This window comes from Eufriesea mexicana, unplaced genomic scaffold (genome assembly GCF_001483705.2).
Source record: "Eufriesea mexicana isolate 0111107269 unplaced genomic scaffold, ASM148370v2 scaffold474474812, whole genome shotgun sequence".
Classification (NCBI taxonomy): domain Eukaryota; kingdom Metazoa; phylum Arthropoda; class Insecta; order Hymenoptera; family Apidae; genus Eufriesea; species Eufriesea mexicana.
Genome location: NW_016907966.1, coordinates 930,979 through 947,871, shown reverse-complemented (window position 1 = coordinate 947,871; position 16,893 = coordinate 930,979). Strand labels below are relative to the sequence as shown.

The window sequence follows — 16,893 nt, the reverse complement described above, 5'->3', positions numbered from 1 at the left end:
TATTAAAAAAGTGGAAAAATACGGAAGTGTTAAAAATTTGTGTATAAAAATTGTATATAAATGTACGAATAGGGAATAACAAGTTGGTTAATTCATTTAAAAAGTTGAGAACCACTGAGATGTAGTTTCATATGCAACAGATTTTAAATCCAGTTTACTAGACGATATATTTACCATTTCAAAGTCTAGATATCACACTGTCGTTTAATTAGGTTACGCTTTTGTCTCCTATCTCCTGCTATGAATAATTTAACATTTCGACCTACTGATGAAAAAGAAGAAAATCTTTTGTGCTGCTAATTCTGGCATTAATTTCAAATCAGTACTATATACATGTCAAAAACAATCTAATCAAAAACTTTTCTGAAATAAAATTCTTAATCCATCTCCCATTTTGTTCATTTAATTTTTGGGTCCTATAGAGTGCTTAGTAATTCCAAACTTTTGGTCGATAGTGTACGTTCAAAGCAATATAAAATTATTTTACATAATTTTAGTATTTAATAATCATTTATTTGCAATTTTATATAATTATTATATTTTGACTATTCCGTAATTTTAAATAACCATTTTATTATAAGATATATAATTTTCAAAATGTATAAAATTATAATTATTCTATTATAAATTTTTTATTTTTCAAACTAAATAAAATTAGAATTATTTTATTATAATTTCCATAATTTTACAAGTAGATAAAATTGTTATAACTTACATAATGTTATAACTATATAAAAATTACATTTTTCAGGCTTACCCAAAAAGAGACATCACCAACATCGTAGAGTCATCGCACTACGTGAGGGTTAGCGGATGGTGCAAGCCAGGAAGAACTAAATGCAAATTGTCGCGTTGGGTCAAGCCGTACAGATGTCTCGGTACGTATTAGCATCGGAATTGCTCTGTGATAAGTAATCTGGATAGACAGTGTTTCAGTTTTCATTTTACTCTCCCAGCTTGTTTGGGTTTAACAGAGTTGACAAGGCTTTGTAAATCGATGAAAAATGGAATTTTAACGCGAGACCATGGTATATGACTATGCAGATCGTGACTGCAATTGATGGCTCAACCGGATATAGAGTGACTCCTGATGCAGGAGTAAATCATTCAGGATGAAGATTTTTTCTTTTTTTTTCTTTTTTTATTTCTTTTTTTTATCGGAGGAAATGGAATTAGCAGATAGAAATTGATCGAAAATAGGTTCAGGATTTTTGGTGAGGTATTTGTGTTTGGATTTCCTGCTTGTAGAAGTAGATTAGACGAGATGAAATTTTAGATATTTTATTGGTTTACTGATTTTTTTTTTTTTAGAAGAAGAATATCAGCAAGTTTTATATTAAATTCTTTTTTATTTTATTGCCGAGGAAATAGATTTGTCAATTTTTAACAGTAACTGCTTTTAATATTTGCAAACATCCAATAATTTATTTTTAGTGAATGTGAGTTTTGAAATATCCAATGATTTGTGTATGTTCCATTTTGTTAAAATTTTTAATATTTTTTGAAATATAGAATCCGTAGATGAAAGTTATGGAAATGTAAAAAATGCAAAGATCAATGGAATGAATGTGAATTTAATCGTTTTTTCAAAATTGCTATTCTTGAAAATGGAATCATGAATAAAACAAGTTCATCCTCTGCTTTTTCTTTAAATTGCATCTTGGATTCACATTAACAATTCAAATACTTATCAGCACATATAGAGAAGTAATTTTCCATTATATATTAAAACCATTTTTGTAAATCTTTTTACAAAGCTTTTTTTACTATAACTATCCATTAGAAAGCTTACAAAACTATAAATCTTTTTATCAAACATTATGAAAAATATAGACATAGAGCATTTATAACTTTTAAATATCCATAATGAGAAATAAAAAAGGACCAAAAGAAAAAAAGAAGGACAGTACAATACACAAACATGTTTCAATGACCAATAATTTTTCTTTTTACTTATTTTCACACTTCTCTTCCAAGTAGCTCAATATTTAGCATGTTAAAGAGAAAGCGTGAAATTAGTACCCATGCTCGCTAATTTGAATGGAAAAAGTATTCATACATGTTGGATTATTTAACGTATACTTATTCTATTTACACTTAGTGAAAGTGTAGATGTGAAACTGAATGCTTCAGTAGAAAATACAAGTCTGACAATGTGGCTAACAAAAGCCAGCAATGCGAATGCAGCCAACTCAAGTGAACAAAATTTCTGTGCAACACCTGAAATTAATTTCCCTGAAAATATATTTGACTATTTAACACTGACGTGTTTCCACTCTACTCTTAGCTTATTAGTTTGTAATGAATATGTACATACTATCATGTAACACAACTACTATTGCTTTTATGTACATCTCAAATAAATTTAGGGAGAGTTTCCATTCTATTCTTCTCTTTTCTTCTCACATACACATGAAGTTTATGAATTTGAATTTAAATATGTATGAGCATATCTCTGTTGAAGTTTACCTGCGTATGTTTAGTTATAGGGAACGTAGATACTTTAATGTGCTTTTTCCATGTCAACTGAACATATACTTTGGATAATAAATGTGATTATATGGGTATATATTGACTTCATTTCAATATAATATTTTCAAGGGAATGGAATGAAATTTTAGATCAAGTAAGTTGGACTAAAAATACAGCATTAGTTAAATAAAATTATGTATGATATAGTACAATTATTTTTATCTATAATTAGATTATATAAAATGAACAAAATTTATGGAGTTGACACTAGAACTCTGGATGTATTTGTTGAAATATTCTATATATAGAATTTTCTAGTTATATCTGTATTATACTTTTTAAAAAATTATGGCATGAGTATAGTTTCTAATTCTAATTTGCACGAGATCTAATAGAAAATAAGTATAAAAAGAGTATTTGAGTTTATACATATATTTCATTGAGATAAATTCTGTTTGTAATTGTGCATTATTATTATTTCTTTCTAATTTGATACTAATTTACTACGCATAAAACTTTATTTTAATAAAACTAAATAACATTATACATAAATTTTGAAATAAGTTCTAACCAATTTTAATAGGAGAGAATAAAATTACGTATTCATGAAGTAGATAAGTTTTATCAAATTTTAGTTTGGCAAGATAGAATTATTGACAAAATAAAAAGAGTTTTAATGGAACAACATAAATTTATATATATTCATAGAAGAAAGAAATTATATATGAATGAAACAAAAAAATTATAATGGCACACATTAACAATTTCATTGCTTTATTACCAGTAAATTCTAATTTTCTTCAAGTACATTTGCCCCCATTTTTTTTTCCTTTAAAATATATTTCTTCTCTAATTTAAAATAGGTATGTGATGATTATACATATATTTAGATTGATTTTTTCCTGTTAAAAAAGAAAAAAAGGAAGATTATATTACTACATTGTGGTATTGGTACTGTCGACACGTTTCATATAAATGGGAAAGGTATCGACGTTTAAAGGATGGGTTCCGCATGATCTGTCAGTGACGAACTGTAACCAGGAAATGAATATTTCTGCTCCACAGAGTCTGGTAAAATAGTCATCTGTTTCTTTGTCCAATTGTTATATGGATAACGAAAAATATATTTTACACAATCCTCTATCTAAAGGACAATTGTCACTATGCCAGAAGCCTAGATCATGTCTGTTCAGAAAGAGCCTTATTCTATAAAGTATTTATAATAAAATATTATTTAAAAAAATATAAAAATAATAAAATATTAATATTTAAAATGCAAATTTAAAAAGTTATAACTGATTTCAATTTTTAACTTCTTAAATATTTGCTCCTGAGTAGCTTGGTATGAGCCATTTATAAAATAATTTATGAAAATAAATGTGCAGACATTTATGTTTTAAGATCCAGGTGTTCTAGATGTAATTTTTTAAATCTCTTCTATAGTGTAATTGCAAATGACTAGATTTACATTTTTTTCATTTTTCAGACATCTATTTAAATTTGGTAGTTTCACTCCTGCATCTAGCAAAAAAATTCCTATATGATTGTTATCAGTAAGAAATCTAGAAAGATATAAGATTAATTTAGAAAATTTAAACAGTCACGGAGCAATTTTTGTATTGTTTCAATACTTTTCTATGTTATGGTTGTACTCAGTATTTCAATTGTTCCTGGAAATAAATTGTCACTTTTGGGGATCCTATAAAATAAATATATTGCGAAATCTCTTAAAAATCAGGGATTAATATTTTACAATGATAAAAACAACATTACTTAAATTTTAAGTAAATGTAAATAGTATTCAACAAAAATGATATATCCCAACATTTAATTAGCTTTGCAGAAGTATTCCAATAGTATTAATCATGACACTGGTTATCTAAACATCATCTTGAACCACCACTTATTAAACTAGCCAATGAAAAACATATGATTAGTGACAAGATCCAGTGACAAGAATGTATGCTTAATATCAATATTCCAGTCAACACCTAACCAGTAGTATTCTACTTATATAACAACTTGAAATTCTAATGACAGCTTAAAAACATTGTTATATTAAACATTTCAACCGTATATTACTATTGTAAAACCGAGTGATGGTGAGCTTGGGTTTAGTTACTTTACTCAGCAGTGCCATCTGGCGTCGACTAGTGCGAAGTATCGTTTTTTAGCTTTATCTCTACTTATTCTATTACCTTGTTTTCTTAAGCTGTTTTAAATTCTTCTAAATCAGTCTTTGTACCCAAGGTTCGGTATTTTCGTGCCTCATATATTTATACAAATTTTTACATCCAGAATTGCTGAAAATTACAATTTTTCTTTTTGTTAGCACTTTCAGTATTATCTTCAGAAAAATCCATATCCTCTTTTATCCAGTTTTATTTCAAACAAGCGATAAACTGTCAACAAATATATATATCTTATCATGTTTTTCATCGTTGTGTATGATTACAGTACATAATGAAACTATCTAATTCTTTCCATCGATTATTGATTTAAGCGACTGTACCTTTTAATCCTTTTTTTTCTTTCTTGTTTTTTCTCTTAGACAATGAATTTACCTTTGAATTGTCTCTCCCTTGTTAGGGAAATTATAAGGAAAACACGAAAATTCTCATGATTCGTTCACTGCGAATTAAATAGTAAAATAGATGAAGAGGGCGGTGGCACGATTAGAGGAACCATTTGTCTTGGGACTTCCGTGAGTAGCTGTCTTTGGGGATTGCAACCACCGCCCACTGTGAAGTTCATGGGGGTGATGACCGCAACACAGGAAGGGTCACAGCAGGTCGAGGGGGCCCCAAGTGTCTACGTAGCTAATGGGCCCGTTAATTACCGTGACACATCTGGTTTATGATCCATCACTAGCTGAGCCAGCTAGGACATTAGAAACAGATATATATATGCACAATGTAATCTGAGAGTTTCAAGATCTTAATTGCAAAATTGGTCATTTTTGTCAATAATTTTTAATTGGTCATAAAATTAGATGCCCCCGTATTATAATTTAACAATTATCAATATTAGTGAATTTATAAATGCAAATTGTGAGATATACACTTATCAGACAATTTTTTGTTTAACTTACTATTTGTAAAGCTCATAGAGTTTGAATTCCTTTTTTTATAGTTCAGTATCTGTTCAATATTTTTATTGGTTTAGGGGATAGTTAGGGTTATGACATAGACTAATTCATGAAACTTGTTATTGATGTAGAATGTTATTATTATTAGAGAATTTATTAGCAGCATTAAGTTGTAACTTGTAACTTATAAAATTGCTCTAACTGATAGCTTATCATTGATCTACAAAGTCTAGATAACATACAGACAAAGTATCATTGAAAACAGAATATTAAATAATTTATGGAAGATTTTATCTGACTATATCATGAAACTGTACTCCCTTTCAATATAATTTATCAACCACTAGTATTAATAAGTTGTATACTCTTATTAGGCATTTTCCAAACTGTTGTGCAATTTATAAAATATAGTTATAAAATTGAATTTCTTTTATTTACAATTCATATATTTGAAAATAATTACAGTCACATAATAATAGGTCTAGAATAATTGCAATTTGTGACGTAAAACTCCTCTAACAATATTGCTTTCAACATGCAAGAGAACTCTAACAGTAAATTTGTTAGTGTACCATTAATCCACACAATATAGATAAAATAAGAAACATTGAAAAGAGCATGTCACACAGTGTATACCAAGCATCAAGATCTGCTCTTTGGCTGCGGCTCAAAATGTTTTGCAACCTCTCCATACATTCTTGCCAATTTAGGAGCTTTACAGGAACAAAGTCGTGAATTCAAACACTCACATGGTGCCTGGACACAAACGCATTATGCACATGAAACTTTTACTAGTCCACCATTCATTGTTCCAATTAAGAGAATATCTGAACCATTACGTACAGCATGGTGACTCGTTTTACGAGCTCTCACATTAGCAGGCACAAAATGTTTCATGCCTCTAGCGTTGAATGACTGTTTCATGGCATCGTTCATGCTTCTAGTAATCATTCGTTAGCGTAAGATCTTTATCCCCATTTACTTCCTCTTTGAGACCCATCCTACACCATTTCAATGCAATTTGACTAATGTATTCGGTTTAAAATTCAAATACCCTGTTCCCCAATAATTTCAATCCCCGTTCTCGGGCTAACAACGCTTGTAATTGTTAATATACTTTTCTTCGATTGGGTTTATGGTAATCGAACACACACATAACGAGCCATCATAATAACAGATCCTTCGAGATTCTTTCGAGGATGGTTTAATTTATCGAATGTCTCCAAGTCTTTCGTAATTGGACTTCGAGGATTTTTACTTCCTTCTTAGATATGAAATTTTATTTCGCTTAATAGGTTCGATGTTAAACTTAAGCAGGATTGATGTTTTTTTATATCATTGGCTGATTTCAGTTATCGCGAGCGTGATGATTTAGGTTAGGTCGGCAGAGAGGGTTAGAAATGGCTGTCAGAAAAGTTAGGTCGATTAATTAACAACTTTTCACAAATGTGTGCTTTATTATGGGCAAATATCAGAGGAAATTTGGAAAGAAATCATTTATATCAGCAGTTCTCATTCTTTTTTTCTTTACATATTATATCATTAATATGTGATTAAGTCACGTACATAGACAGTAGCATATCTTCATCATAGTACTATATCTTATTGTACGTGATTTCAAAATTTAGTATAGTTTGGTGTATTTAACATATCATCAGTGAGAAGCACGTTATGCTACTCACCTATTAAATTTCTCCACTTCTCTGATTCTTTTTCAATTTTTTTCCCGATAACTTTATTATTTTTGGTGTTTTATTTTAAATATGCTTAAAATAAATTACCTTATTGTTATTAAAATATATTATTAATAATACATACTGTTATTATAATAATATATAATTGAGGCAGCTCATAGAGCAACTTAACCCCATATGATGTTAAACGTGACTCAAAATTTTTAGATGAATATTACTGGGATTTTTGGTTTCGCTTATTATAAAACAACAATGTGTATTTTATTCTTAACTTGCTACACTAAAGATATTAAATAAACATTTTAGACGAATATCTAGCAAATGATATTATTTTATAACACAAGTAGAATAATATAAATTAGATCCATTTACTTGTCTTTGTAAAGTAAATTTCCTTTTATTTTATCAAATCTACCATATCATATCGTTTCATAGTATCGGTATATAAATTTGATCTGTAACTCGGAACCTAATTGGCGTTATACGATATGCCTAGTCGACACAGTCACGTGGGATTCAGCAAGCAATTTGCGTTAATCTGACTCCTATGGGTCTACTTTATGTCGTTCCGCTGTATTGAATAATAGCACGTGTTAGATCATCGTCTCAGTGAGGACTATTATATCGTAAAAATTGGACGATGGTAATGTTTATTAGTGACAATAATAGAAAAATGTGCAAATAACAATAAAATGCGAATTATTCGGTGACACGAGTTTATACTCACACACCCGGCTTACTACAGTAGTTCTACACTATTTCTTATAACGACCAGCTCAAAATTAAGCTCAAACTTAACTCAGAAACTGTCTCAGATTGTCCTCCAATTATGCCAACATTTATGCAAGTAATTTTGATAGAAAACACAGGTTTTTAATTAAAAATTGTAAATATTGTTCGACAATGAAGACGCGTTGTTCTTTCGTGTGGCGCTCTATTTTTAATACCACTGAATTGTCAGCTGTTATTCTGTCTTTTTCTTTTCATTGGCAACACTTTACCACACAAATGGCGTAAAATTCAAATTTTGCGCGAATTTTGGGATACTATATTTCTTGTACACGATTTCTAATGCGGTCGTGTTACGGCCCTGACACATAATCGCACAGGGTTTTCCCCGATGAACTTAAGGACTTTGCACCTTTGTAAAGCTATGTGTACTTGGTGGAAGAAGTACGATACTACTATATTATAAATAAAAATGATAGGGTCTCATATACAAAAATTGACTTTGATGTCCCACCATTACCGAAAAATGATTTAATTGCAATTAAATATTAATTAAAAGCACAAAATGATACAATACTTTGAATGTTCCTGCATAAAACCTGTGCTTCAAGACGGTGAAACAAATAGGAACCTGTTATATACTTCTAGGAATTATTTTAAAATGTTACAAATTTTTTTTTTTTCATTTTTTAAAGAATATTTATTGAAATAGATATTTAAGAAAATATAATGCAGTATTTATGGGATTTATTTATTCTCTTACCATAAATTTGTAAATTTCATTTTATGTGAATTAAATTATAAATTCTGAATTGTGAGTGGAAGCTAGACAAAATGTTTTGATCTTCAGATATAATGCACTATAATAATATTCTTTTATTTTATTGTATGAAATAAATATTATCTTTTTCCACAAATTTATTTTTATATTTATTAAATTCTGCCCTGTAAATGATAGGTAAATTAAATGTTTTGGATTTGTAAATACAACACACAGTAATTTAATTTGTAAGAAATTTTTAAATTTATTTTAATGTTTACTTAATTAAAAGTGCAAAATTCCAAATGAAAAACAGTTTAAATGTTTTGAATTTGCAAATATAACACATTATTTTTATTGATTTTATTGTTATTTGTTTCAATCAATAAATTGAAAGGCAATTTAAATGTTTAAAGTTTGCAAAGTTAAAATATTTGTGAAATATTTTAATGTTGTACTACTTGGAAAATATTAATTCATTTGTTACATCTTTTCTTTTAAAGATGTATTAAGGTTATTAAATAATTTTGTGCAATTATTTTAAAAATGAAATTTTTTAAACTTTGGCTTATAAAGAATTCCCAAAGCGCTTAATAATTTTCTAACATAAAAATTTAAATTGTCTTTATTATTATTTTCTTTTTGAATGAACTTTTTTGAAATTCAACATTTTAATAAAACAAAGGTATTTCAATTGGAAGCTTCATAACTTCTTTGTATAAAATAATATTTGCAGGTAAAATGAAGTCTGAAAACGTAGGTTAGGTTAGTTTAGGTTAGGTTTTTATCATAAATTTATCGTAAAATAATATATTTATATTCATTTGCACAGATGAATTATTTTCTAAAGAGAAATCTGCAAATACCGTATTTTTATATAAAATAATATATATCATTATATCTATCAATTTTGTAATATTCTAAATTAATTATTCCATTGGGAATATAAAAAAAAAATTAAATTTCAAAATATACAAATGTATACTACAATTGATGTTGCACTAAAACAAACAAAACTCATATAGAGAGAATATGGTGTGGAAAAATGCACTTTGATTGATTTTTTATCTCTTTTTCTATGTCATTTGGCATCTATAGGAATATATGGCAATATGAAAGCCATAGAAGGAAAACAGAATAAATCAAATTTTTCATTTTTGCAGAGCAGTTTGAAAATCCAATACCCTGCCAGTCTGGCTCACTCAAAACACAAAAAATTCTCTTTTTATTTGCTTGTGGAATCAAATATACGCTTGTCATCTTGTCAAGCTTTTCAGAAAATATTGATGCCTTAAGATTGAACATGCCACTAGTTTTTTTTTTTTTTTTTTTTTTTTTTTTTGCAAAACTACATGAATTTGTCACTCAGTTTCAAAGGGTTTATATTTTTAAACTTAACAGGTTACAAAATTCTCTTTTTGACTATGTCACATCAAAACACTTCTTTTTGGTCACTGACTAATCCCAAAATTGAAAACCAACAAAAGTGAACACGTATGTGAAATGCTTTTTCATTTAGATAGTCTCTCGATAATAATTTTTCTTTATTTCCTTTCATCATTATATAATTTGCATTATAATAAAAAATGTAAATAGTTACAAAATATAAGCCTCTCAAAAATAGTAATAAAATTAACAATATTTTTGGTATGTCCACATATATTTAATCCCAGAACTAAATAAAAAATTAATCTCTATACATGATTTGATATTGAACTTATGTAGAAAAAAAATATGGGACCCTTTTTATTCTTTGATATTTTTTCCATAAATTTATGCTATACTAATTGAAACTTTCAACTGATAACATAAATCCTATGTGAAAAACAATACTTCTTATATATAATAATTCCTTATATTATGAAAACCAATATACATAACAGAAATACAAAGAATGAATAATTAGTCATTCCATAGACAATTTTCAAAGGCAAATTGTTAGCGTATTTTACTAAAACTCAACTTCTTTATTCCACTAATAAATAATTTTAGCTTGCTATATTAAAATTCATTAAAACTTTCTTATTTCATGTATGCATAATTTTATTTTCTTCTGCAGTACAATTCCCTATATATATTGAATTAGTATCAATTATAAAAGAAGAAAGGAACATTAAACCATTACAAACAGAATTATCTAAATAAAATATATTCTCTTTATCAGATAAATCTTTAACTACCAAAGTAACTATAAAAATTCCCATACAAAATATTGCAACAGAAATATAAAGTCCCATCTAAGTCTCCCAACCAACAACCATAATCAAAACGTCTGCAAATAATATATCAGGCTACAAAATTGAAACATTCGTCTTATCAATCCCTTAGTTCAGTTCACAAAACAAAATGAAATCTCAAGCGGCCATAGCCACCATCTTAAACAAACGTTTACGTGCACCCTCAGAGCGAGTCACTCTGATTTGCAGTTTCTGCCGTATTGATTCCTCCAGGTTGTCGAGCGCTGTAGCGGTAGAGAGTGCTCGCGTTAAGGGTCTGAGCAGACAACCATGGATCCATACGTGTACCACGTTACTCGATCTCTGTCTCGTGTCTCTCCGTCTCTCTCCATAATAAACATAGGCGTGTCCACACCGCAGACTATACCTTTTCCCCCTCTCACCGCGTCCATTTTCATTTTCAGAGGGTCCATTCCAAAGCGACGCGCTGCTCGTTCCGGAAGGTTGCCTGTTCGACCACCTCCACAATCAGACGAAATGCTGGGAATCACTCAGGTAAGCCAACGAGCTCGTATCGAAGACGAGCGAACGCCAGCGTATCGATTTACGCGGCTACCAGCGCGTAACCTTATCCTAGGGACTTCCACTGGGATCCCCAGTTCGATAATTCGCGGTGCCACCGAATGGTTTTGGCAAATTCTACGAATATCCATCCTCATACCCTACGTCGATATTACCCGCGTATGTGGCCACGAATCTGCCTGCTTATTTGACCGCCGGTTACCCCCACCACTTCCTGTCAATTCTAGCAGGGCTCGACGTTATCTACGCCATAGATGATGCGTTAACCAGAATCACTACAATGGAAAAATGAAATTTTGTATATCTTTTATTTTATTATTATGAAAGTATCTTAATCTAATTATTGATATTTTCACGATTAAAATTATGCCAAATTTGACTATATTTGAGTTCGTTTTTAATTAAGAAGAATAGAAGAGTAATACAAAAGTATAGAAATAAGTATAGCAATATTATTTATATTATTGAATATATTTAACGCGTATGCGGTTACATGTTTTTTGGCACTGATATTACAAATAATAATTTTGGAAGAAAGAAATGTATGTTCATGAATTTTTTATTGTCGATACCAAAGATGTTATAAAGAATTGTATGTTTTATAAAAAGACTACTGTGAAAAAAATTGCTGTTAAAAAATATTTGTTTAAAAATAGGAATTTTGTAGGATAATAGGATTTAATGTTATTTTAATAATATTTTGTTGTATCTCATTACTTTGTCTAATTCTTACTCTTGTTTTGATGTGCATGCAGTTACTCGAGTTAGCATGAGATAATATCGACGGATTTGTGAAAATACGACGATGTTTCCATAAGTGGTAATATTTCGGGATCGCGTAGCGTCACTTGTAGAAAAAGTGTGCGATTCTCGAACGAAAGCGATCAAGTTTCACGAGTTCGCTCGACCTTGACGACTCGAACGCTCGGTTTTATGTTTTTTCAACGTCGTCGGTTCGATGGTCACGGAAGATTCAGTTCGGTGAAGTGTTGACTCACTTTGTAAAATGTTATGCAGACACTCATCTATACATCGTGTATTTCTATTATTACCATCTTAACTACATTGTGTTTTTAGGTTTATTTGCATCAGAAAAATATCACGAATTTATTAAACATATATTTACAAAATAAAAAGATATAAAATGAATTTTTTAGCATAGTATTCTGTTCAAATATTTGAAAAAAAATCCGATTCTCCTAGCCGAGTAAATATGTTTACGTGTAGCGATATATTTTTCTACCTCATCATTAGCCGCACTATATATATAGAGTAAATATAGACGGCTGTCAAATGTACATACGCAGCTACAAATTATCAATTATAGAAACATTGTAGTCAAATCTTAGGATCTTCTCATGTTTGTATTTTACATTCTATAAGTAAATCTAATTTAACTAAAATAAATTCTATAAATAAATTTTATAGAACACAAATGAATATATTGCCCACTTATGGACATATATTATTGTAACAAAATCGTATAATTTTTTCATATTTGTATATGAAATGTATATCTCTATAAGACCTCTTATCAAAAGTGAGGTTATGTTCATGTACAGTTGTGTGTCCTTTTTCTAATAGCTATCTTCGTTCATAAAATAACTTTCCCATATAAAAAAATTCAAAAAATATAAACAAAAATACCGAAAAAATATAACTGAGCACCACAAATATTACTTTCTATAAATTTTATTTTATTTTAGGGATATTTGCAAACTGTCGTGACTATACGCATCTCCGGATATATAACCATTATATACAGCTGATTGTGAAAATGGTCTAAGTCAAAAATTAAAAAGAAACGACGTTATCGCTTATTTTGGATCGCATTAAAGCTACTCCATTCCAAAATAGAAAATCGAATTTGTAACTCGACTATAATTAATCGCATTAATTTGCGACATATTTAAAACACGAAACGTTTAACAATTCGAAACGGTGTACATAACTTAGACCACTTTCATCAGCACACTCGTGTTCTTAATCTAAAATTTAACCCACCGCTCAGCCTAAAAATGAAATTTTCACCCGAAAGGATAAATTTTCTGTTACGATTCCTCTCTGACGGGAATCTTTTCAGCCTGTACGAGCTGAACGAGCTAAAATAAGAAGCATTACACACTGCACACCTCTGTTACAGATGGAACGCGACCGCCGCAGACACCTGCAGGGAGAGGAACATGAACCTGAGGAGCTTCGCAATGCTGTTACCCTGCGGAATCTCTGTGTTCTCAGGCGTCGAATTCGTGTGCTGCCCGAAACACCTGAAAGGTACGTAACGTACGTACATTCTCTCATATCCATCATACGTTCATTCATCGACGAGCCTTGGTTCTCTGTATTGGCCAGGGGGAACTACCTCTTAGTCGACTTTAGCGTTTTGCACGGTTAGACCCCTAATGACCCTAATGTTGCATGATGAACGTTCACGGTGGAAGGTGAGAAAGAACCACGATCGATGGTTGCGTTTTTAAGTAACACTGGCCAGAAGCTTTTTACTAGCTCTTCGAGCATAATGGCGGCCGGGAAATGGGAACGTAGGCGCGAGGCCTCGGGAGTCGAGTTTCCAGGTCGACGTTTGGTCGCTGAGAAAAAGGAACGTGTTATTGTAATTCGATCGACGCGGAAAAGTCAGGAAAAATATTACGTAGCTCGATATCCGGTTGGATAAACAGTGTCGGCGTTACCGCGAAATGCGTTCTTTGTCGTTTGCTTGCCGCTCTCTGCGGGCTTTAATCGAGCCTTTCTTCGTCCGCGTCGAGTATACTTTTCTGGAATTCATCGAGTCACATAATGCCATTGAATCGTTTCAATGGTTCTCCCCTATTGTCCCGTTAATCATCGACGTATGTATGCTTGTTAACGAAGCTACAAAGGAGGCTTAACGCTTGGAAAATGCCTCTGTGACGTCCAGGCTGTTTGAATTTCGCGCCACAACCGTCTCTACCGAAAACCTATCTGGTGACGCGTTCTGCCACACACGCGTTGTTCGTGGTTCTTCTGAGAGAGGTCTTTGTTCGATTGTGTATTAAGTTGACTAATTGTAGAGAAATTTTCGTTAGTCGATGAACTTTGCTATCTGCAAGTTTTATTGCTTGAGTCATAGAACATAGACAACCTAGAGTCACGTCGTGATTTAGAATTTGGTTGTGGCTTTTGATTTGGGTAAATTGGTAAGCTAAGAGTAAAGGTTCACCGATTATTTATCAAAAATTTATAACAAAAATATGAAACAAAATATGAGTAATTGATTTATGTTTGCTTTTCAAAGTATTGTCTGTATTTCAAAGTTTGATATTGATTACTGTGAAATTTATCGTAGATTGAATTTGGGAAACATTTTGTATATTTTTCACGCAAAATGTTGACTTTTAATTCATTTCATTTAATTCATTTCGAATACATCTTCTGTGACAGGAATAATATATAATAATAAATTATTTAATATGAATAATATTTATGGGCTTTTCCTTGCATAAATATTCTTATTTGCAAAATAAATTGATAAAATTTGTATGGTAAATTATATTCTATACGTATACAGAATATATCATGGCTAAATGTGATTTCATGTGCAAAAAGAAATGAAGAATGTAAATTTTTTTTTATAAATATTTTTAGAGTCTAATTCTCAAGAGAATCAATATTAAAAATTCAAAAGTGAAGTAAAATCGATTTCATTCGCAAGTACATAAGCTGTTTCTATCTGCACTTGTATTTATAAACATAGTATTGATCAGGCTTGACATTCTATTGTTCTTGTTCCCTGTTTCGTTGTTGTTCATACAAAGCAATAGAATACATATGTATACGTATGTATATTGACAGGCTTTATATAAAAAGATCTAGAGCACTCTAATTTTCTTCGTTAAGTTTTATTTATCGAGTTATAAATGTGACACTCGTGTATCGTTTGCTCTTTTCTTCGTCATTTTTCTCAGGAATAATTTCAAACGCTATGAACACTTTTCTCGGACAACTATAGTTACCAATAAAACACGAAAACTTTTTCTTGATGAGCCACAATAGTAGCTAAAATGTTAAGAGACAAACAGACTTTGGGAAAAGAGAACAGAAACTATTTTGGACACCATATAAACACCATATATCAAGTGAACATGATCATCTATAGAGTACAAGAATTTCTTTGTAGTGGGTTACTATAGTTATCCAATAGTATTTAAAATGTTGAGAGACAAAATGAACCTAGAACTAAGCAAACTTCGCCAGGAAGAAACAAAAATGGTCGTAGACACCATGAAAATCATGGCAACCAATAATGCATATATAAAAATCACCTCATAGTAGGCAACTATACTTACTTTATGATTACCAAAGAGTTAAAAGACAAAACGAAACTTAAAGCAAAGAATCTTTACCACAAAAGATGAACAAAGACCATAAACATCATGGTTATCAGTTGATGAACAAATACCATGGTTACTAATAGATGAACAAAAATTATAAATACTATAGTTACCAATAGAATATTATGGTTATTAATAGATGAACAAAAACCATCAATATCATGGTTACCTATAAATGAACAGAAGGCATAAACACCATGGTTACAAGTGGTAACGAGCAACTATACTCACTGAATAGTAATCAAAGACTAAAAAAAGCAAAACGAACCTTGATTACCATGCTAGCCAGTAGTATATACTTCAAAAAGTCATCTCACAGTGAGTAACTATATTCACTCAATAGTAGCCACAGACTGAGAAACCAGGAAGAACCTTGACCACCATGGTAGCCATTAGTATAAACTTCAAAAAATCACCTCATAATGATCAACTATATTCACTCAATAATAGCCAAAGACTGAGAAACCAGGAGGAACCTTGACCACTATGATAGCCATTAGTATAAACTTTAAAAAATCACCTCATAGTGAGCAACTATATTCACTCAATAGTAGCGAGAGATTGGAAAAAACGAAGCTGGAACACCATGGTAAGCTGTAAGTATAACGTAGAAAAATAGTCACCCAATAACCGGTTGTAACCAGTGAACGGTATCTAAAAGGCTGAAAGTCAACGCGAACCTCGAATCGAGCAATGTTCGCTCAGGGGATGAATATTCGAATTTACTCGACATCCATTACTGGAATTCCCCATCCCGTCTGTGCCTCGTGCTCTATTTCCGATTGAGCGTCGTTCGAACGGCTGGAATACGAGAAAGGGAGGAAGGAAGACAGAGCGGAGTCGAGGGGTGCATTAAGAAAGTAGGTATATTTCGATTCTGTCCTCCTCGTCCCACGACAGAGTAGTTTACCCTTGCCGCTTCTATCTTGCTCGCTCGTGCAATCAATAACGTCCGTCGACGTTCCCGACGACTGCGCAACGTAACACTATGCTTTTGCCCGTTCCTGCGCATCTTTTCCTT

The 16,893-nt window shown here is 30.9% G+C and overlaps 1 protein-coding gene across 1 annotated transcript in view; it reads left to right on the top strand.

Annotated features, from left to right (window-relative positions):
• The window catches only part of LOC108549474 (beta-amyloid-like protein), a 34,232-nt gene that overhangs the window by 6,700 nt on the left and 10,639 nt on the right, over positions 1 to 16,893 (top strand). The window contains exons 3-5 of the mRNA XM_017902866.1: positions 752 to 878; positions 11,385 to 11,475; positions 13,646 to 13,776. Of these exons, the coding sequence (XP_017758355.1) occupies positions 752 to 878; positions 11,385 to 11,475; positions 13,646 to 13,776 (349 nt within the window). The remainder of the gene's footprint in view (positions 1 to 751; positions 879 to 11,384; positions 11,476 to 13,645; positions 13,777 to 16,893) is intronic.